This window comes from Alosa pseudoharengus, unplaced genomic scaffold (assembly GCF_046254945.1).
Source record: "Alosa pseudoharengus isolate Yale_2024_CS ecotype anadromous, Long Island Sound unplaced genomic scaffold, YU_APseudo_1.1 YU_APseudo_1.1_scf_7, whole genome shotgun sequence".
NCBI classification, from domain to species: Eukaryota; Metazoa; Chordata; class Actinopteri; order Clupeiformes; family Clupeidae; genus Alosa; species Alosa pseudoharengus.
The window spans coordinates 20,663,297-20,686,593 of record NW_027468859.1 but is presented as its reverse complement, the minus strand read 5'-3'; the positions used below and the strand labels follow the sequence as shown (position 1 = coordinate 20,686,593).

General features: G+C 41.8%; 2 protein-coding genes across 2 annotated transcripts in view; both read left to right on the top strand.

Annotated features, from left to right (window-relative positions):
- The window catches only part of snw1 (SNW domain containing 1), a 54,845-nt gene extending 51,929 nt beyond the window's left edge, over positions 1-2,916 (top strand). The window contains 1 exon segment of the mRNA XM_076271904.1: positions 451-2,916. Within this exon segment, the coding sequence (XP_076128019.1) occupies positions 451-643 (193 nt within the window). The 3' untranslated portion in view covers positions 644-2,916.
- Positions 2,917-7,178: 4,262 nt separating this feature from the next.
- On the top strand, positions 7,179-22,771 carry sptlc2b (serine palmitoyltransferase, long chain base subunit 2b). Its single transcript, XM_076273370.1, has 12 exons — positions 7,179-7,428; positions 11,150-11,344; positions 11,661-11,815; positions 12,364-12,512; positions 12,901-13,025; positions 13,970-14,063; positions 14,421-14,526; positions 15,695-15,914; positions 16,226-16,352; positions 19,994-20,129; positions 20,394-20,523; positions 21,751-22,771. Exons 1-12 carry the CDS (start codon positions 7,276-7,278, stop codon positions 21,859-21,861), a joined length of 1,701 nt encoding a protein of 566 aa, XP_076129485.1. The 5' UTR covers positions 7,179-7,275; the 3' UTR covers positions 21,862-22,771.
- The last annotated feature ends 526 nt before the right edge of the window (positions 22,772-23,297 follow it).

Below are 23,297 nucleotides of genomic sequence, written 5' to 3'. Positions count from 1 at the left end.
CTGCTGGAAACAATAATACCACTCAATTACATTAGTGCCCGTCGCAATGCAAGTGTTGCAAACGTTTCCCAATCGAGAGCTGCCAGACTTTTCATTCACTTTGTGAAAATGTCTGGATATTTCCAGGCTAGAGATAATGTGGAGGCAATACAAAATAGTCTTGTTGATAATTTGTTGAAATGAAATGAGGTGACAATGAAATGAAATGTGGAGACATTTCAGTTTGAAATAGCCTGAATATTACATATTTTATGTGATACGATTATTTATTATATATATAGGCTTATTGTAAAAAAATGTGTTCCAATTCATTGCATTTTTATGCTAGCTTAATAATTATTTTTGTGGTAGAAATATCAGTATCGGCAAGTAAAGTGGGAGCACTTTGTGAGACGATCTTGTCTAACATCACACATCCATCTCTTTCTCTCTGTCTCTGTTTGTCTCCAGGTTTGTGCCGGATCGTGAGTTCTCTGGTGCAGACAGCGGGCCTCGCCGGGACGGACCCGTCCAGTTTGAGGAGGATCCCTTCGGTCTGGACAGGTTCTTGGTGGAGGCCAAGCAGCATGGTGGCTCCAAGAGGCCTTCCACCAGCGGCCGCTCCAAGGACTTCGACCACGAGAAGAAGCGGAGGAAGGAGTGAGCAGCACAGCCTAGCCAACGCCCTGGAGAGACGTCCACACCTCCATAGCATCTCTACTTTGTGTGTTGTTATGGGACCTGAGCCCGCCCATGGGAATACCAAGGACCTCTTGTGCTGCTACCTCGGAGTAGATCTTTGTTCGCTCCACGTGCTCCATAGACCTCTGAAGTTCGCCTACAAAAAAGCTGCCATCTTTGACATCCGGTATCTGGCGATTTTTCCTATGGGAAAATAACATGGGGATTTTGAATAATCGCACCTGTTAAAGTCTCGTGGGGATGAAAAAGTCTGAAATGCAGACGTTTTCCTGAACACACTTTTGTCCTCTGCCTTCGAGTGGATACTGTGATCTCCGGTAAGTGAAGGCGGCACACTTAGATGTTTGCTACTCCAGAGCTAACTTGCAATGCAATTTGCCATAGGTAGTTAGCTTCAATTAACAACCGGATCTCCTTATATGGGCAAAGATGGCCGTTTTGGATCTTTTTTGTAGGCGAACTTCAGCGGTCTATTGTCACACGTGGCTACTGAGCTGAATCGTAAAATGTGTATTTTAAGTCAAAACGCTCTGTAGTTGTTTGTAAGACATACAGTATACAGCCCCCATCCCTATCTTATCATTCCTGTTCTTTTTTTTTTTTTTTTAAGTATATTTTTTGGCCTTTCTATGATTTGTGAAGTATACTTATCCCTTTTAGATTGGACTATGTTTGACAATGTTTTAGAAGTTATAACTAGATAATGAGATTAATACAAAGTACTGTGCCTGATTTCTTGGTATGCTTGGGCCGAAACACAGTTGTGCCAAAATGTTGCCTCAAGCCAGCTATTGTTTGCCTAATTGAAGTTTTAAAAGATGCATGCTCCAAAGACCAGTGCAATTACACACTTATTGTTGACCATGTTAGTGAATTGTGTTTGCATGGCCAGTAATGAGCGAGCAACAGTGAAGACAAAGCTGTTTCCATATTACAGGGAATAGTTTGAGGAATTAAAAAGTTGGACAACTCCCCAGTTATAGAAAAATGAGAGGTACTCCGTTGACGAATCCTTTGGCAATTTAGTTTGCCCAGATTTAATAATTTCCCTTCAAAAATTTGCTCAATTTGCATTAAATGTCCTCTTGTAGACTGTACTATCCACTATAAAGCATTACCAATGAAAACCCCTGGAAAATCTTCTCTTGAATTTATGAGTTGAAAACTAGCCCTATTTCTTTTTGCTACAAATTTACAATCTGAGTAAATATAATAAATATTATAGTCAATCTCAGTAGCAGCCCAGTAATGCACTAAATAGTGAATGGTAGGTTCTGGTGGTTCTTCATTAAGCTATAGAATGCACTATGCATCTACTAAAGGAGTGGGTAATGGATCACAGGGCAAGTCTTTTATAGTTTCCCATTTTGAAAGCCTCTTCATGGAGGGGCATTTCTGAACACTGGGTAGTTGTTTATTTATGTACCAGATTATTAATTGGACTGGGAGTTCAGTCATCATTGTCGTCATCCTCTCATCCCTGTGGTACCAAATTACATTAATTAGGCGTCAGTGGCACCTGTGGCAGGTGCACAGGCCTAATGAATTCCCCAGAGGTGTCTGAAATAATTAATAGTGCCTTCATGCCGGCCGTAAACTCGGAGGACTTTAAAAATCCCGATCTCCGAAAAAAGTGTGTTCATGAGATCAGCTCAGAAAGCAAATATAGGAAACGTGTAACTACGTTATTAGAACTGCTTACTATGGTTGAGTAAGAAGGAAAATGTCTTTATTTTTTAGTTTTAATTTAGTGATAAATTATACCTTGCCTATTTGAAATGAGAGTGAGATTAGTCTCTTGTCTTGTTGCAAAGAAGGCCGCTGTGTTTGGAGAATATGATAGTGACGACAAGTCGGTGTCAGGATCTGGCCTGGACTGATGACTTTGTGCCACCCTGGTGGCCATTCTGTGTATTGTTTTCTGTCATGTGCTCTGTATTTACCTGTCTGGTCATGTGTATTTGTCTCCACCCATTCCCTTATATGGTCTGCACTTCCTGTCTCGTCAGTTTCTCTCCATTTCTGCTCACACCTGTCCCGGTTATTGTCTTGTTAGTCTGGTCCAGTCCTCTGTCTTTCTGTGTATTTCTGGCCCCCTGTTTCTCTGTTCTTTGTCAGATTGTCTCTCTGTTCACCCTGGTGAAGTCCTGTCTGGCTGTCTGTCTGTCTGTAAGTTTGTAACTGTAAGTTCGTAGCAAATAAATGTGTTTGTCTGAAGATTCCGCCTGCATTGAGTCTTGCGCTTGGGTCCTATTTTGAGTATCCTGCCAGTCGGGTAACTTGGGGCACAAGACTTGTCTCCGAGCAAAAAATCTGACCCAACGATCAAGTCTTTTTTCCTCTGTTGGAGGTCGGAATTGTTTGAATATCCAATGTGGCATGAAGGCACTATAGATTATATCTTGCCTTTTGAACATGTTCCAAACCAGACTTCCGGGCATAGGAACTACTCATTGCCTGGATGCTCCAAACACTATCAGTTCACATTTAGCAATGGGAATGGGAAATGGGAAACTCTGGGAAGGTACTCTGGGAGGTACTCTGGTAAAAAAAAAATTTTCAAGAGCTTCTTGAAGATAGGATGTCTCTGCTCTGGTGGTAGTGCTTGGTAAGTGTTCCACCGTCGGGGAGTTAGACTACAAATGAAAATAGTCTGGATGGCAGTGAGTGTAGGGGCGGCAGTGTCCGATGACAGGGCAGAGGGGTAACATACTAAGCCTTTAATGGAGCAGATCCAGTTTTGTGGCTATCTGTCCATCTGTCACTCAGAATCTATATTTTTTACTGTAACAGTCTACTGTTTCTGCTCATTGTAAAAAGTCATGCAGAAGAGCCTGGACCTCCTTTCTTCTGAGGTGACTAAACAAAAGAGCTTGCCTGGATTTGTGTAGCCTTCACAGTCAAAGCTCACAAAACATGGGAACTTTGATTGGAATAGGTGTGTTGCATTAACACCTTGCCCTGCGAGACTCAATAGTTTACCACTTATGTGATGCATCCATGAGAAAAACTGCAGCTCTGCTTAGGAGTAGTATATCGAGTAGTCTCAGACTGTAATAAGAGAATTTTGTTCTGGACATTTCTCTTTCTTTTTTTCTTGAAAGTAAGAAATGGGATTGGCTTCCCTGTTTTTCCAGTGCTTTGCATTTGCACTTTGCCCAATGTGTGGTCCTTCAGGTGTATGTAATGTCTTTTTTCCCCCCTTTCTTTTCCAAGCAGACAGACACATAATGAGTATACTCGCATTTCTTGTCAGGGTTTTAGAAAGTGCTCATTGGAGGACAAATGAGTTTTCTTATTCATGACGGACCAAGGAAATTGGTTCTTATGCAAGCTTTTGTGTGGCTTCAGGCACAAACAGCGAGCACATTGTGCAAGGCCACAATAGGAACCTCACCAAGCAAACAAAAGCAAAGACTGATAGGTTTGTATCAGTGAGCCGGGAAAACCACTGGCAATATGAGATTGACATTTCATTCCCTCACTTCCAACCACCATGCGAGTTGTTTTCATCAATTCACTGAGACTATTATTTTTCCCATATATACCGTTATACACATCTTGTGTCACGTGCAATATATAAAACTGTATGAAAAAGTTCTGTGCATTCCCGTATTGAAAGAACTGAGATGTAAGTATCTGAGCTGTGCTGTGTCTGTATCTGAGACCATTCACTGTCAATACAGTAAACAAGCAATAAAGTTATGAGTGGAGTACAATTAAAGTATTTTGTTGATTCCAGACCAAAAGTGTCCAACACTGAGTTCACCACCCTGATCAGCTCTGTTTAAACACATTTTCAGTTAGTGCCTCTGTGTCCCTCTTATGTGTCCCTCCAGAGACTTTCTAATGAGGAGACACAGCACTCAAAAAATCCTCCATAGAAATGCATGGGGTTAGTTTGTAACGCCAATATGGCAGTTGTCTACACATATCCCACCCCTTCTGTGGCAAAACGTCGACATGTGAATACATTGAGCCAATCATGTGTTGTGCTGTGAATACATTGAGCCAATCATGTGGTGTGTTGTGCAGACATCGTGCCATGTGTTGTGATCTCGCCGCTGGAGCAAGATTGGTGTTGTTAAGCCTTGCACAGGTGCATTTCTGCCGAAATAGATGCCCAATAAGTGCCCAAAAAGTGTTGCAATATGGCCGGAGAGTGGAGGGACTTGCCTCAAAGGACTTTGGTCCCTCTTACCAACTGATCACTTCACAACTGAAAGGGAAGTATACATTTCAGTGCAAACTGTAATCATTGCAATGCCATCATGATATATGCACAAAAGGTGTCCCTTTAACCTTTAATTGAAATTGATATTGGTATTGATATTCATGTCACATTAGGCACTGATAGAGTGTGTTTTCTCTCTATCTCTGCTCAAGATCTGAGATTTTTTTTACTTGCAGCTATTGGCCTCTTCAAAGCAGAGGAACACTGAGATGAAAATCATTTATCTCCTTGGTTGGACCTTAACGAAAGTGATTTGTAACCTGCAAATTGATGGATTGCCTAGTGACGAACACAGTCATACATCTGGGCTGCTTGTATTATGTACTCTTTTTATAATTTGCCATTAAGATCATGTCATTCAAACTTGATAAATGAGCCAAGCAGTAATGGCTTCTTCTGGGCTCCTGATAAGATGTCAAAGAGCATGGGAGAAGAGATTGATCTGTGGAATGTTGTGTTAACATCTTGACCAGTCTGGCATTTATTGCATAGCCCAAGGTACATATAATATTATAATAGTGCAGGTTATTTTATGACAAATAACCTGAATGCTAATGTTCTGTTGACTCTTGTGTAATGCTTTAATTCTTCAGTTCAAATATAGTAAAATATTTGCAATGTTTAAGGGCTCTTGTTCCAGTTTGTTGTTACACATTTGGCACACCTGTTTTTATACTTGACCTATGAATGGCTCATATTAAGAATGGTGATAAAATGTGATAAAAAATGGCTTTAATCTCAGACATAGCAGAACAACTGGATGATATAGCATTATGTAATAATACTTCCTAGGCTAAATACGAAGATATCATGCATGGGGTCTGATTACCACTGAAGTTCTAACATGACTCATTAGATCCACATTCTCATCTCATTAAACAACCCCGATCTCATTAAAGCTTAGTTCTACCTCCTACGCCAAAAGAGATTGCAATGATGGGAAGATTACCTGAATCTTTTCACATCCATTAGCTAACACAAAATAGTAGGCCTACTGAGGTACCCTGAGTCATCCTTGGGTAGCTTATTTGTGTTAAATGGTGAATGTTCCTCATAGTTCATAAATTATAGCTTTCTTGGTCATTTTTGAGGAATTTGACCACATCATTAATTGCAGATTAGGGATAGATATATCCTTCGATAGTCGCTGTGGCACAACAGTTACACCTAGTGGGTAACAGTAAAAGCAACAAGACACTGAGGGCCCACATAGCTTGATGGTGTTTTAAGCCCCCACCGTTGTTCTTTTACAAGAGAAGATCCAAATATCATTCAGGATTTTTTTTATGAATTATGCAACCAATGTAGCCTAACTAAATAGAGTTTTCTTCTTCTCTGTCTTCAAAAGGCAATCGTTCACATTCATACACAACCATGAAAAAGCTTGGTTTAGGCCTACTATTTTTTTTCTTTATTTTGTTTTCTCTGTGTTTGAACTGGGGGACTAATTCATTGAGCACATTGGTGGTGGTTTTAAAATAGGCTTTTGAGTAACAATTGGTTGTCTTGGATTGTCCTGCCATTTGCTTCTGTACCACCTGTTATTTCTCTCACTGTCAAATTAGTCCTTGACGTTTTGATAGACAGAATTGAGTGTGGATGAATACTAAAAACCTACAAATAATAGGTATGTTAGGGGTTGGTGTTCCATTTTTGCTTGTATCCTATGGAGCTGTCTAAGAATTCATACAAATTAATTTGACCTCTAAAATACATAAATAGCTGACATGTGAAAAGTATTTTCCCATTGAAAAGGAGCCTCTAGTCTTGGCCAGTCTAAGCAGCCTTACTGGTTAAAGAAAAAAAATTGTGGCAACATGAGCTGTAGAGGCCTTACTGAATTTAACACAGTAAATGTGTCATCATTTTTATATATTTTATGAGCGGAACAATAGGCTTTGCCTTGCATGTTCTTAGTCATTCATTCTTCCCAAGGTCATTTTTTTTACTGTCCTTGGAAATGATAAGCCGCTCCCAGGCATTGCCTAATCTAATGCAAGGCAGGTAGGCCTTGTGGAACTACGACAGGAATGGTGAGTGTTGTGGTCGCATGGCAATCCACACCCACGTTGAGGTTATTACAGGTTATGCCTGATGACTTAATTTCACGACAGGCAGCCTCCTATTGAATTTTCCACGCGAAACCGCGCCCTTGTGTGACGAAATTACATGCCATTCGTCGTTAGCTGCTCTGTCGTCCTGAGGGGCGTTTTTGTCCACTAATCTCGTGTTTCGTCCCGTAGTGGGCGGTGGTAGGTTATTTCCTTTCACTCAACTGAGGGGAAGCGGCGTCGAAACTTCACTGTTACACAAGTAACCCGGAGTCTCTTGGGCGAAGAAGGGGGTCTCGGCTCATCATCATGACGGAAAGCTCCACGAGTAAACTGCTAAATGGAGATAGTTGTCACCGAACCGCTAACGGAAAGAAGGCAGCTAGAAACGGCTTCGTAAAGAACCACTGTCTTTTCCAACAACAGCAGCAGCTGCAAAAGTACCGCCGCACGAAGGAGAAGGTAAAAGGCCCTCGCGCTACAACCATACAACAACGACAGAGTGGGTGGGAGAGGAAAGGGTCGTGGTATGCATACCCGGAAATACAGTAAGGTTTTGGCCCAATGTTTTGAATGTTAAACGATGGTGATTTGTTGTAGGTAACTAGTTTCGGGCATTGTACACTTTTGTTATTTCAGAAAGTTTGTCTATTGGTAGCTATCGGTGTAACGTTGTTTCGATAAATTCATGCTAGCTTTTGTTACTAGCTGACGATAATATGAATGATTCACTGAACTTAAACGTGTTTTTAGGCTACTTAAATTAGTTATATTAGCAGATGTTAACATTTGTTAACCGACCTAAAAGTGTCTTAACTGAGTGAAGGTTAGGTGGTTAAAAACACACAATTCCCTTCGTTGTTGTTTGTTATTGTTGTTAATTGTAACGTTACGCCTCGTAACGTAATTTGATAACAGCATACCGTATTTGCCTGTGGACAGAACATTAAGTTAGTGCTTCTGAAATGTGAACAGTAGGAAGACCTCATCAGTCTGTTGCAAATTGACATTGACGGGGGTTAACTCGATCGCCTAACTAACTGGATCGCAATTATTTTAGACCCTAACATATAGCACCTGCTAGGTTACTTTGGATACGTGCTGTATTTCAGTGAGATTCCATTCCAAAACATACATTTCTGTTTTATGGTGTTAAATAGTGCGTCGACTCACAATACTTCGATAATGACCCACTGTTTTTAGGTTGTATTGTGTTGTGTGAGTTGTGTTGGTGACTGTTTACATTGACACCACTGTGGAGAATACGTTAGCGTAACCTGAGAGCTAAGTTCTTTGAAATCTTTAAGTTTCCTCCCAGGCGCTCCCGGGGCAAAGGGAGCGGCTCTCCTGGGAACAAGTTTCTTTTAGAAAAGGCCCTTTGGCTCATCTAATCCTGTGTGTTCCCCGACTGTTGGAGCTCCTCTTAGACCTGCTGACAATATTTTACAACAGTGAACACAGGCGTAGTTATCAGTCATGAGTGGTTACGTGATCTTTGTTTTTGGTGAAAAGACAGTGCTTCCTGTATTCAAAGTTGCCTCTGTCCCCTGGGCATGAAAAAAAACATTCTTGGGTTCCGGTTTCCGACCGACCCTGTCAATTTATGTGCGACCCACATTTATTTTATGAGCTTGGGGAAGAAATAACACGAAATATATTAAATAAATCCACAAATAAAAGGCGAACTATAATTACATTAATTACCCCTTGCGTTATGTATAGGGATGAGCGTATTCTCTCTTTTACAAAGTAGCCTATGCACAGCTGTTCACGAAGACGATTGTTTTCGTCACTTACCAAGGCTAATTAATGCTCAACCAAGTTACCACTTACCAAGGCTCTGCACCTTTTGCATATGACACAAAAGACTGCCCTAACGTGTTCGTTCCTCTACAGTTTTGATGACAATAAATAGAAGGCTAACGTTAATGATCTGCTTACTTGCATCTCTCAACCTGGTGTTGCTAACCTACCTAGGCTATGAAAGTAAGTTAATTAAGGCCTACTTGGTTTACTGATTTTTGAGTAGGCTATGCAACCCATTGGCAAACGTTTACCTGGATATGTCCTTTTAGCTTATGTCATGTTTGCTAGCTTGTGGGCTTAGTTTGAGTAGTGCTACCAAAATCATAGAAATTAATGAAATTGCAAGACATTTACCTCTTCTATGATCCAATAATGATTTCATTCGAGTTGTTTTTTTTAACATTTATTTTTTAGAAGACATTCCCAATTGCATCCACATATCGTAATGCACTATGCAAAAAGTGATTTACACTCGTAGCCGAACACAGTGAGATGCAAGCCTTCCAATCCACTCAGAAATGTACTTAGGCTACTCTCACGTCCTTAAAGGGGCAGGCAGTCAATTAGACGTACACCACCAATGTAATGACATTAAACAGAAGTGTAGTCAAATAGTTTAAATCAATATGAAATGACTAGATACTTACTTGGCTATTAGTAATTATGCAGGCCACAGACTATGAATTATTAAAAAGATATGAACTTAATATGAATTACAAAATATATGAATGTATTGAAACATATGACATGATGCCATCTCTTTAGGTGACTGTCTTTTTTGGACAGTTCTACTATAATGCTTTGTGAATGACCTCAGTCAAAGCATTTTCACAAATAAAGTAGGCCTACTTTGATTTTCTGTAATCCTTACTGTTTACCTTTGATTATCCTTTTTAATAAGCATCAAGATTATCAGTGTGATTTTGGTCTTACTAACCTTAATTGCCCTAAATTTAAACTATTTTTGCAATTTCACTTCCTCCCGCAATTTCTCCACAAGAAACAGCTAAAATCACCGCAACTTCCATCCAGGCATTTTAGGTCGCAACAGTCTCAAAAAACCTCGCGAAATCCTGGTGGGATTGATTTTCTACCTATCCCTTACTGCCACTGGAAAAAAAATAAATAAAAAAATCCCTACCGACCCATGGCCTCAACTGACAACCAACAGGAACCAAACCTTTTTTTTTTTTTTAATGCCCTAGCCTTAGCCTCAGGAATGACGGTTATGCTGGCTGGAAGAGTCTAAGATTCCTCAACTGTGGGACATTTTTGCATCAAGCCTATAGCAGCCTTTAAGAAGAAACAACACTTGTCTTTGTTTCCCGATCCCAAATGTAGCCTGGAGTGAAACGTGCTGTGTAGTGTCGTGTAGGCCCACTGCTGGTTAATGTTAGCCCGTCCTGGGGGCCACCAGGTTTCTGAGTAACATGGTCAGTACACCCAGGGGGATTTGGGTTGGAGGCTATGTTAATGTTAAGCTCAATTGAGTGCACACACCAGTCACCCTCTCAGTCATCAGAGGCATTTCAGAGAAGGGCATGACCACAGTCACATGCAGTTGCTAAGCAGCCCAGCAGCTCTTAATGAGGGACTGACGGAGGTACTGACTTTGTGTGTTTCTTGTGCTTTGGCCTCATTTGATTTGGGAGAATTAGAGGGACAAAAAGGGCCAGTCTGTCCCTCCGTTGAGGGGTTGGTAGACCCTGCAATGTAGGGGCAGTGCCGAGTTATCTAATAGTACAGGCTCCAGGCTAGGGTTAAGGTTATAGGCAAACCTGTTTTTTGGGACCTGGCTGGCCTTGCTGTATTGATGGGCCGGTGCGATGTCATTAGAATGAGCGCAACTTCTCCAAAAATACAGAACCAGTCCAGCACCATCATGAATCTCTACATAACGTAGGTTACTCGCTGCTGATAATTTCGTAATAGCTGTAAAAGAAGACAAGCGGACAATCAAGCTCTTTTGCCGAACTGTAACTCATCACCTGCTAACACCTCAGTGCTGTGTACACACATGTCTACTAGAAACAGCCTTTTGAGCACCCTTTAATGTTTGCACGGTAGGTTTCTTTTAAATCAATAAGGGGAAAAGTGCTCAAGTGTGGATCCACTGTCATCTCCCTGTTTGGTGTGAAAGAGGTGTTCTCACCCCCTGTGTCTGTGACTGAACATTGCTGAAAATAAAATAAAGATAACATTCTAAAAAGTTTCTGAGGAGCATGAATCAAGCATGGAGGACCCAGTTGATAGAAATGAACTTTGGCTAACCATTTTAAACAGTGCTGTCTTTTCATTTGTATCTGTGTGGATGTGTGTGCTTGGCACCCCATGTTTATGCTTCCATGGGTATCTGTGTTTGTGTCTGTCCATTCAGAGCCAACATGTCTCCCGAAACGCTGCACTGTACAACAAGCCGTTCGTGGAGTCCTTTGAGGAGACCCCTCTCCTAGTCGCCGTCCTCACGTACATGGGCTATGGAATCCTCACCATTTTCGGATACCTCCGTGACTTCCTCAGACAGTGGAAAATTGAGAAGTGCCACATTGCCAGGGAACGTGAGGAGCAGAAGGTACCACACACACCCAGTCAGCAATCACCTGTTGCACTAAAGATCTCTCAGAAATGTACAACTAGCACCATTGTGTGGAAACATGACATGATTGTTTTGTGGATTGTTTAGTGCCTCATCATAGCATTGTACGAGACCTTTTCCCAACTTAGCCTTGGTTAGGTAATGTAGGCTAAAGTAATGTTGGATGAGGCAGTTTACTTGCTTTTTTATACTGTGAATCGCCACCAAAAGTCACATTATGATTACATTATGAAAACACAAATACAAATCCTTTAGATTCTGATTACGTTGTATGTATTTTGTTGTCTTTCAGGACTTCGTCCCTCTCTATCAGGACTTTGAGAACTTCTACACCAGAAACTTGTACATGAGGATCCGGGACAACTGGAACCGGCCCATCTGCAGCGTCCCGGGAGCCCGAATGGACCTGGTGGAGCGGGTCACCCACGACTACAACTGGACCTTTGAGTGAGTGGCATGCATGCCTCGTTAACTGAGACTCCGATTAAACTGATCAATGGGATTAACAACAAGGTGGCTCCCTTCAAGGGTTTCTGAAGCTACGGGTAGAGAATTAATATCTGGCTTTTATCAGCCCCACCAGGCTTTGTTTGTTTACACTGGACCTGTTCTCTGCAATACAGCTGAGCCTTATAGAAGGTGTGGTGGGGGATGACTTCTCCTAATCCCTCTGTGTTTAAATTAACAGATAAATAAAACGGTTACTCCGGATAGTCCCAACTATTCCGGGTTACTTACTTGGCAAGAGTAAATATTTGCTTACAGAGGCAGTGCAGGGAAGTGACCAAGCAAATAATGAGGATGAATAGACTGCAGTGTGTGTTCAATGGAAGACGTAGCTTGTACTTTTAGCATCACAGTGGGGATGGCTGCTGATCACTGGGCAGTATTTGGTATATAAATAATTGAAAAATATACACACATAGAATTGTAAAGGTTAGGTTTGTAATATTTTTTTTTTCCTTTTTTGTTTGTTTGTTGATTTCCACCTATAGACACACAGGCAGGGTGATTAAGGACGTCATCAACATGGGCTCATATAACTACCTGGGCTTTGCGGAGAACATTGGCACGTGTTCTGACGCAGCCACCAAGGCTACCCTGCAGTACGGAGTGGGAGTCAACAGCACCAGGCATGAAATGGGTAAACGCCTTCACTTCTATCTAGCCACCATAAGTTCATGGCACCATAATTTAATGTTTACTTACTGTAAACATTGACTGTGTTGTTCACTCACAGCATTGTTGAATGAATGTTCTAATGACATTTCTAATAGTTAACTTTAAAATGAATCTTTAATCTACTACTTAAATGTTACCTGACTTGACTTTAGTTACTAAATCCAGAATAAAATGAATGAATCAACAGTATTTCCATTCTAGCCAGGACGTATCAGTTGCTTGTCATGCCACTGACAAAGAGAGGTCTCTTATGAACATGTTATTTTACACATAATGCTAATTTGCTGATTATATAAAGTTCAGGGGACTACTAGATCTGGTACTGACTGTTCCGCTTGCTCCACAAACAGGAAACCTGGATAAACATGTGGAGTTGGAGAACCTGGTTGCCAGATTTCTGGGTGTTGAGGCTTCCATGGCTTTTGGGATGGGCTTCGCCACAAACTCTATGAACATTCCTGCTTTGACAGGAAAAGTATGTGTTCATTCCATACCTTTGTTATCAGAGGGCTTTGAGCTGGAAAACAAGTGCTCAAAAAAATAATCCTCAAATGACTAATGGAATTATTGCTTCCTCTACATGTTATGAAAGCATGCGGTTAATGGCTGTTCAGTTGATGAGAAGAGGGTGTAGTGTTCTACCTCCTGTTTTCCAGAATAGGCTTCAAATATTTCAGATCCAATCGTCATCACGGCGCCTCACACAGCAGGTTCATGGGAAGTCTGCAATGCCCTCTGAGTCACTCTTTCACTTCCTGTTTGGCCACTGTTACTGGCCAAACAGGAGAAGAAGCTTAGAATCAGCAGCCTGACTATGCACATGACCATGATTATGCGTATATGCACTGTATAAAGGTGGAAATTCATTTTTTGGCAGGGAATGACAAAACAACAAAACATTTTGTGTTAATATATTTAAACAACAGGAAATTGATCAATAAATGAACCAACACAGTAGTATTAACAAAAATACATGACCCACCTGCTGATGTTGCGACACAATGGATTTGCTGAAATAGAACAGTGATTTGTATTTTTTTGTATTGTGAAACATAGGAATGATGAAGCGATAGTCCGCAATGTCTGGAAACAGGTGGCTTCCGTCTGTCATTGACGTTAATAACATCATGGCAGAATATGACCCTGCAGTGACAATCATTTGTTTCTTTTCGGAGCAGGAGATTACTTTATGGGCCTGTACTTTGGTAGCGCACAGGGAAATGGCACTGACTCCTTTTATGTGCTGATAAGCACCCACACACACACAAGAATGAGGGGTGTAGCACAGAAAGGTGCTCACACACTATGCACTATGCATACTAAACACAGATATCTCTCACCCTCTCTCTCTCTCTTTCTCTCTTTCTCTCAATCTCTCTGTCTGTCTGTCCTCTCTCTCTCTCTCTCCCTCACTCTCAGGGTTGTCTGATTTTGAGTGATGAGTTGAACCATGCCTCTCTGGTGCTCGGGGCAAGGCTGTCTGGATCCACTATTCGCGTCTTCAAACACAACAGTAGGCCTCCCCTCCTCTCTCATCCACTCTTATCTCATAGTCTTATAAAGTTATCCAGTCACATGCTTATGGCAGCTTGTTATCTCTGGCTCATGTGTGATGGATCGAATGCCATATTCTGGGCAATTTAGTGAGCTGGCCCAGCCTTGAACATAACCATCCCCTGATAATGAAAGGCAGTAATGGTTGGAATGTGAATGTGTTTTTTCTGGGTGGAGTTGGACGTGGACACCCCTGAATTGGGAGTGTTTTTGTTACTGAGTAACTCATTCTTTCTCTCTTTCTTTCTGTCTCTTTCTCTCTCTCTCTCTCTCTCTCTCTCTCTCTCTCTCTCTCTCTCTCTGTTCTTCATCCTAGATATGCAGAGTCTGGAGAAGCTCCTGCGAGATGCCATAGTGCACGGCCAGCCCCGAACACACCGGCCCTGGAAGAAGATTCTCATTCTGGTAGAAGGAATTTACAGGTACCCTACTAACGAAGCCAGCTACTCTCATATGGTTAGCATGTTAGCATTGTTAGCATGCTAGTTAACATAGTTAACATAACTACTAAAAATGATTAGCTAGGTTAGCTAAGTCACATGGTTAGCATAGTTAGCATGTTAGCATCATTAGCATGCTAGTTATCATAGTTAGCATAACTACTAAAAATGATTAGCTAGGTTAGCTAAGTCACATGGTTAGCATAGTTAGCATGTTAGTTAGCATAGTTAGCATAACTACTAAAAATGATTAGCTAGGTTAGCTAAGTCACATGGTTAACATAGTTAGCATGTTAACATTGCTAACATAGTTAGCATGTTTAACAAAACTGCTACAAAACATTAGTTAAGTTAGCTAAGTAACATGGTTAGCATAGTTACTATTGTTAGCATGTTAACAAAACTGCTAGAAAATGTTAGCTAAGTTAGCTAAGTAGCATGGTTAGCATGTTAGCATTACTAGCACTGCTATAAAACATTAGCTAAGTAGCATGGTTAGCATAGTTAAAAATCTTAGCATAACTACTAGCAAACATTAAAGCCATTCCAACTTTCAGTTATCGTCAAATATCTACCTATACACAGCCATTAAACTATTTGAATATCAACATTCATTAAACTTGCAGTCTGTCAACAACTTTTAAACTATTTACCTTCAACTTTTAAACGGTCTACTTTTAAACTATCATTAAACTATCTATTAAACTAGCTGTCTATCAACAACTTTTAAACTATCTACTGTCTATCAACAACTTTTAAACTATCTACATTCAGCTTTTAAACAGTCTACTTTTAAACTATCAACTTTTATTAAGCTATGCAACCACCATGTTTATCCTAGCATTACTGTAGTAACCATCTCTGTATTATCTGTTTTAACTATACATGATATTTTACATCACAACTTTAGCATTTTCATGCACTGGTAATTCCTTGGAATTGCATTTCTAGTTATTATTTGATGAACTGTTGCTAGTCATTTAGCACACTGAGCCATAATGTATTGGATGGAATTATGGGTAATTTGTGCCACTGAAGATTTTCAAACAGATTAACTTGATGAAAGCATATCCTAGTGCGTGCCACCATACATACACTACCTGGAGTATGCAGGACCCTCACCACCTCTTCTGGCTTGTGTACCCGATAGCATGGAGGGCTCCATTGTGCGTCTGCCTGAGGTGATTGCACTGAAGAAGAAGTACAAGGCCTATCTCTACCTGGATGAGGCCCACAGCATTGGGGCACTAGGACCCAGGGCCAGAGGCGTGGTGGACTACTTTGGCTTGGACCCACGGGACGTAGACATCATGATGGGGACCTTCACTAAGAGCTTTGGAGCAGCAGGTGGCTACATTGGTGGCAAAAAGGCAAGTAGACTAATAGACAATGTTCTGTAGCTGTCAGGCTACAAATCAATATCTTTTAGCTTCCCTTGAGTAAGCTTTGGGTTCTATTTATTTCAGTTGTATGATCAATAGTATAACTTTATAATTGTCACTCATCATGAATATTTAAAAGTGTTTTATGGTTTTATACCGGATAAACAGGACATAACAGTCTGTCATAATATGTCAACCAGAACATCACAAAATGTCATCCGAGAGCCCTTTTTTCATCTCTGAATATAGGCTCATGTAAGATTTTTACTAATAATTAGTTATTTGCTGTTGCTTTGTAGGAGCTGATTGACTACCTGCGCACACACTCACATAGCGCAGTCTATGCCACCTCCATATCGCCACCAGTCGCCCAACAGATCATCACTTCTATGAAGTGCATTATGGGAGAAGATGGCACTAATCTTGGTGAGCTTTGATGGCTGGTTCCTTCACACTACACATTTGAACATTCTGTCTACACGCCATGCCAAGGATTCTGTGTTTACAGTGACATTTACTGACCTTTAGAGCAGTGACTATGGAGGTAAGACATTTGGACATCCGATGGTCCCTCTATGCTAAATATGCGCGCACGCACACACACACACACACACACACACACACACACACACACACACACAGTGATGGTGTTCAGGAAGTTTCACAATAAACATGCTGTGAGATCACATTGCATTTAATGCGAAGACCACAAGGTGGCAGAACATCCTTTGGAAACAGTCATGTTTGCACACTGTTTGTTTGCTGGGGACACAGTGGCAAGTTTGAGTGTTCATTTCAAATTACAGCACTTGCCAGAAAGTCTTAACGACAACCGATAAAGCAAGTTTATTATAAGCACAATTTGCAGTTCACAATGGCAGTCTCAGTGGCTCCTTTGATTGTCCTAGAAACAACACATGCTGAAGTAAACATGCGTAATGTTACTTTTGATCTCTGTGCCTTGTTTGTGAAGTTGAGGCAAAGGTTGGCATCAAGAACCCATTTCCTTTTCAATATAAGCTTCTCCCCTCCTTTTTAACTGTTCTTTTCTTTTCCCTTTTAACCAACTCTTGGCTTGTGTTGTTTCACAAAAAATCTATTGAAACCTCCTGTGTATGACTGAGCTGAGCTACAACCCAAAACTGAAAAATCAAAAGAAATTTGATTTATCTCAAGGTCAAGTCATGTGACTTGACAGGTTCACTTTCTGCTTTAAAGTTTTGGATGGAGGGGAGAATTGGAGAGGTAATGGATCCAGCATGAGTATTAAATGTCCAACTAACATCTGTAGTGTTGAGTTTTCCAATTCCAACACTCAATGTGCTTGTCCGATGGAGCACATAGTCACATATTGATCCATGTTGATCTCTAGAGTGCTATGGTTTCGCTTTTCTTTCAACACACGTTCCATCTCGATTCAAATGTCATGTACTGACTTCTAGAACGGTCACCTGCCTTTGTCTACCCGTTGCTATGCTGTCTAGCTTGGAAGTGTCAGTGTTAAATGTAGTTTCACATTCTAGTTTTTGGGTCAAGTTTTCTTCTATACCCAAAACCTTTTCAGATTCTATATGCCTTAGAGCTTGGCTTTTCAAGATTGCAGCATGTCTAATATCTAGGAGTCTAATGATAAAGTATTCCAGCTAAGTTAAATAAGGATTATGTACTTTTACTGTCTGGATTACATGTAGAGGGAATCATACCTGCTTTACCGAAAGTTGAGAATAAAGTAGGAAAAAAAAACAGAGAAAAAGTAGAGAGCATTGACCCACCAGCATCATAATATCAAACTCAACTTTTCAGTGAAATGTTGGTGCAGGTTGTACACATCTTACCTCCCACAAGCAGCGCTAGTACACATCATAGAATACTTCTATCCGCCCCGTGCTGTACGGCAGGGGCCACCCCACCCCACCCCTAGCCCTCTCCTTTGATCAGGACCCTCCCGATGGCCGTCCGTCAAACAGACAGCGACGGCGCGGCGTCCCTTTGAAACCCATCTGGACGCCCCTGCCCGCCACGGGGGAGGAAGAGGGAGCGCTGTGCTGAGCCGCGCTGTGCCTCACAGCCACATCTGGAAGCTCTTTGCCTCCGTGTCAAGCCCTGGGCCCCATCTCTGAAGGTGTTGAAAGAGGGAGGGAGAGGGAAAAAGAGAAGGCGGAAGACTTTCGAGGAAGAAGGATAGGCTGAGAGAGAGAGATGTACATACAAGGAAAAAGAACAATCATAATGTAATGTAATGTAATATTGTACAGAAATGGCCGGTGGCTCTCCTTCACTCACTCTTTGACTTTCATCCACCCTCTTTCTCTCTCTCTCTTTCTTTCTTCCTCTCTCTCTCTCCCTCTCTTTCTCTCTCTCTTTCTTCCTTCCTCTCTATCTGCCCTTGGATCTTAAACGTGCCAGCCAAATCCCTCTCTCTCTCGCTCTCTTGAAGTCGACCATCTCCATGTAGACCCCCCTCTGCCTTTATGGCTTTCAGATGTGTCAGAGTGAGTTGATGGGGAGTGGTGAGGAGCTGGCTGAGTTGAGAGATGTTCTCTGATCATGAGGACTACAGGGGAGGGCAGGGAAGTGCATATGGGTGTGAGAAAGGGGACAGCTCCTTGGAATACCAAGTAGGGCTATAACAATGCACCAACCTCACGATTCGGTTTGTATCATGATTTTTGATACAAACCTCAATTTTTCTTTCTTTTGGGGGGGAGGGGGGTAGACATTAAATACAATTTCAATAGCCTACCTTAGAACACCAGAGGATTACAACATGTCTGATATTTATGACCGCACACTTTAAGCAGATTAGCCTATAGCCTAGGCCTACTATTCCTATTACAACTCTACCTCTTTAATTCAGCTGTCTGGTTGAAGGCTGTAAATATTGTGAACAAAGTAACATAGTTGGCTAGTTTATCATAGTCTACTGGTTCTGCCTTTTCACACCGCAACACAGGTTCGTGGATATGAGTGTCGAGATTTCGGTTTCGAATCGCATATCATTACAGCCCTAATACCAAGGGACGCACAAAATCTGAGCATTTTTATCTAGGCTAAGTGTGAATTGTATTGTATTTCATACTTTAATTTAAACAGATGTATTATACTTTTTATAGTCCATTCAAGATGTCTTTTCTTTGTGGCCAGATGTGATGGTCCATAGCTGCACAGTATATTTGAGTGATGGCTCATGTCAGGCTCTTTGTTTTGGCTCTGTTTGAAAGGCCACCTGTCATTCATTCTGTCTGGCATGATGCCCTCATCGCCATAGCACTATAGTCATGACATAACATTACTGTGGCCAGGGTGAAGGACAAGTCAGATCTCCACAGTGGGGTCCCCTATGAGATGCATGAGACACACAGAGTTTCTGGTTGAATACACTGGTGTGTGGTGTGCACTTGACAGAATGATATAGTTGGGACGTTCCTTTCAAAAGATCCGTTTAATGGCCCCGACACACACGCACCATCCAGACACTCCGCTTAGCTCTCTTCCTGCCCCAAGAGCCCTCTCCCTCCGGGGGTCCGTCTACTGTATTTGTCTGCTGTCCGGAGGGGGAATCCAGAGCACCTGGGCCTGTGTGTGTGTGTGTGTGTGTGTGTGTGTGTGTGTGTGTGTGTGTGTGTGTGTGTGTGTGTGTGTTGTCTCTGATCTCCGTGAAACAGAGAGGCCGCCTTGGTGATGAAAGTACAGGCGAGGAGGAGTGGGCTTCCTTCTTCTTCATCTTCCCCTCCCCCTCTCGGCGGCACGCGCGGCTCTAGAAGTCTCCGAGTCTGGGACGCAGAGAGACAGGACGTTCCATACGTAGCACTAGTTATCCCAGTGGAATGTCGTCTCAGTCTTTTTCTCATTGGTGCTGCTCATCAGAGAGCTTGACATTCCCTTTTATGCTCTTGAGAACAACAAAGATGCTTTTGAGATTTTCTTGTTTCCATTTTGGAGTATTACATCCTACAGCTTCCAACTGATCAGATGTTTGTTTTGTTTTGTTGTTTAAAGAAAGACTTTGTTAATGTGTGGTTATATGTTCTGTATTTATCTGTATTTGCTTGTTAATCCACTCCTAGGTCGGGACCGTCTCCGACAGCTCGCAGAGAACACTACGTATTTCCGGCGGCGGCTGCAGGAGTCGGGCTTCATCATCTACGGAAATGAAGACTCCCCAGTGGTGCCCCTGATGCTCTACATGCCTGCCAAGATTGGGTGAGTCTCCGAGCAGTCTGAATCTGGACTCTCCGTCTGGAGATAACGGCTCGGCCAGTGGGCAGAGAGGCACTAAGATGGCTTAATGTCTCTCTCTCTCTCTCTCTCTCTCTCTTTCTGTCTCTGGTTCTGGTATTTATTTAAAAAATTTTGGGGTTGTGCTTCTGAGTATTTTGCATAGACTGATTAAAGTTTAGTCGGTTCTTGTTGTATTGTAATAAAGTCTCATTTTAAAATCTCTGGTTCCCTCTTTCTCTTTCTCAGAGCGTTTGGACGGGAGATGCTGAAGAGGAACATCGGCACAGTGGTGGTGGGTTTCCCAGCAACACCCATCATCGAGTCACGGGCACGTTTATGTGTTTCAGCTGCTCACACCAGAGAGATGCTTGATACGGTGAGTCTGTTAACCTATGAAAGGCCATTTCTAGGCTTGTGGACATTGAAAGCAGGAAAGCAAGTTGTAACAAAAATATTACAAGAAGGATAAATACTGATAACTTCTTTGACTCATTTTCAAAGAATTTAACAATTTAACAATTGAGAAGACGATGTACAACACATATAACCCCCCCCCCCCCCTAAAATGGCAACCTTCCAAAAGTGCCAAAACGAATGGCTTTCCACTTCTCCCAAAGTCATTGCCTCTGATATCCCTCAGTGAGATGGCATGGGAGTTGACATGCCTCAGTCATAACCCAGCACTTCAGTCTTTAGTCTTAATCGTTAATTTATGCTCAATGTTAAAAACGGCTATTACAGAAAGAGAAAGAGCCTTCATTTTGTCTGCCTTTTGCACGTTTTCTTAAAGCTTATGGATACGGACAAAATGGAGCAACGTTTGAAGCGGAGGGATCTATGTCAATACAGAAAGAGAGCATAAATCACCCTTTATCTGACAGAGAAACATGCACTCAGTTGAAAACCAATTTTACGGTATAGCGTGAAGGCACCATAGTCAGATGGTTCTTAAGAGCACGAGCATCTTCTCTACGGCTACAATCATGTGAACACAGTTCTGCTCTACCCACGTATCCCGATATCCTTCCTTGATCTAAAATTCCTCTCAGTTACAGTATATATAAAAAAAACACACAATCATAGCAAAGGCTAATGTGTCCCAGATCTGTGGGATCGTTTGCGCTGGGTGTGTCCAGCTTAGCTCCCAGCTCGGACCCCATCCAGCGGCCGACCAGTTTCTCAAACGCAGCCTCGCCTATTTAGCGCAAGCTCTCCTCCCGTTGAGTGAAATTCAAACTTTGTCAAGACAATCTTACCATTCCAGCTCTCCATGTGTTTGTGATAGCTTTTTTCTCTGGAAGGGTGGGGGTGGGGTCAAGTTAGGACTTCCATCGGTGCACTGAAATCATTCTCATTTGAGCGCTTCATAACGTCTCTTCTTCTGTCCTATTTGAGACGGATAGATGGGCCTGTCACCAGGCATCTCCACAAACCTTGCAGAGTGTGATGAGGACTGTGACTCACCCCTCCGATCGAGTCCTCCGTTCGTTTTCAGTTTGTTCTCCTGATGACTCAAAGCCTTCTGCATGCCTGTTGAGCCGAATGCAGAGCCCCATCTCATCTCATATCTCCTTTTTTTCTTCTCTCATTGGCGTCTCCTCAGGCATTAAACGCCATCAGCGAAGTCGGGGATCTGCTCCAGTTGAAATACTCACGACACGGGAGGCCATCACCTCTCGAGGAGGCTGCGTTGTTCCTGGAGAGCCAGGAGTGATGGCAACCACCGCAACAACAACACAACAACGAGGCGAGACACAACCATCCACCACTAAGCCGTCAGCGCTGACGTCCATAGTTGTCCTCCCCTCTGTCTTGTCCTGTCTTTGTGTTCACATGTTGTGTGTGTCACACGCTTGTTACTTTTTCCTTTGTGTTGGCCAGGTTGCCTTGGATGAGTGTCTCTCATCTGTCACATCAGAGTTTTTGTCTATTTTTTTTTCGTGTTTTGTTTGTTTGTTGTATGACTGGAAAGACATTTATATCATTATGATCGCAAGAGAATTTTAATAGAAGATTCTCAGGATTGTTAGCAACACTATCACCTTTCTGAGAAAAGAGCTTGTAAATTTCATGATATCTAGTCCTTGGTGTTCAAATTGTAGTCCCACCAAATTTCATGAGTACCACTTCAATTTTCAATTCAAAGATATTTGTTTGTCATGATAGGCATCATGACATTAATCGAATAGTCATGAACCTTGAGCATAAATCACTAATGTTACAGGCCTCAAATGCCCTAAACGGCATAAACTCTTTTGTATTATCATAATTTTTTACTATGTAAACATTGCTTTCATTCCATCAAAGCATCCACCATCTCGGTCTTAACTTGAAACCTTTGTTTTGGAAATTCCTCTCTTACTGTAAATGTTTACTCTTTGGCATTGACCTTGAACTTGCAATTGCCTTCTACTACTTGACCTTGTTGCCATGGCAACCCCAGAGCAGGTGTGTCTGTTTGGGATTCCTGTCTGACAGAGCATAGAGTAATGACAGGCCATCCCTCTTATCATAGAGCTGAAAGCATACAGATTGCAATGAGGAAAGTGGAATTCGTCTTATAAATTTTTTCTTAATGTCTTAATAAAGAGTCTTAATGCCTTCTTTAATAGAAAAAAAAAGAACTTTTGCACTCTTCAAATGATGATAAAGCTGTGTATGAGATATTTGTCAGTTCTGCAGATTGATATCTTAGGCTTCACTGATTATTTTTACTTCAGTCCTCACTGAAGTAGTTGTTAGGAAGCGTTGATGTCAAAATGACGCGCTTCCATCTGAACATATGACGATAACGCATGTGCAGATGCTTGTCCGATGTACAGAGAATCCTTTAATTTATTGACTGAGAGTTGTCGTTTGTCATTCTGTCCCCTCTCTTTCTGACTCACTTGTTCTTAATTGCCCAGAGGCAGCTCTGAAGGTTTGCGTTAGCGGTGCGCGTACTACTGATGAGCGTTTGGACATACGTAGATGATGTAGTCACTGAAGCGACTAGTTTCAGTGTCACTGTGGACCTTAATGCTACTGTGCTGTTATTATTTTCTACAGAATACCAAAGGGCATTCCAGAATCTTTTACTTGTTTTGTTGTCTTTGTCTGTTTTTTACATGACATTTCAATATTCACTGTTTCCAGAAGTAAACTGGTCAG

Excerpts from the sequence above, each read along its gene's own strand:
- sptlc2b (XM_076273370.1), top strand. The coding sequence starts at position 7,276 with ATGACGGAAAGCTCCACGAGTAAACTGCTAAATGGAGATAGTTGTCAC. Across the intron at positions 14,064-14,420 it reads TCGCGTCTTCAAACACAACA|ATATGCAGAGTCTGGAGAAG; the intron begins GTAGGCCTCCCC and ends TCTTCATCCTAG. Across the intron at positions 15,915-16,225 it reads GCTACATTGGTGGCAAAAAG|GAGCTGATTGACTACCTGCG; the intron begins GCAAGTAGACTA and ends GTTGCTTTGTAG.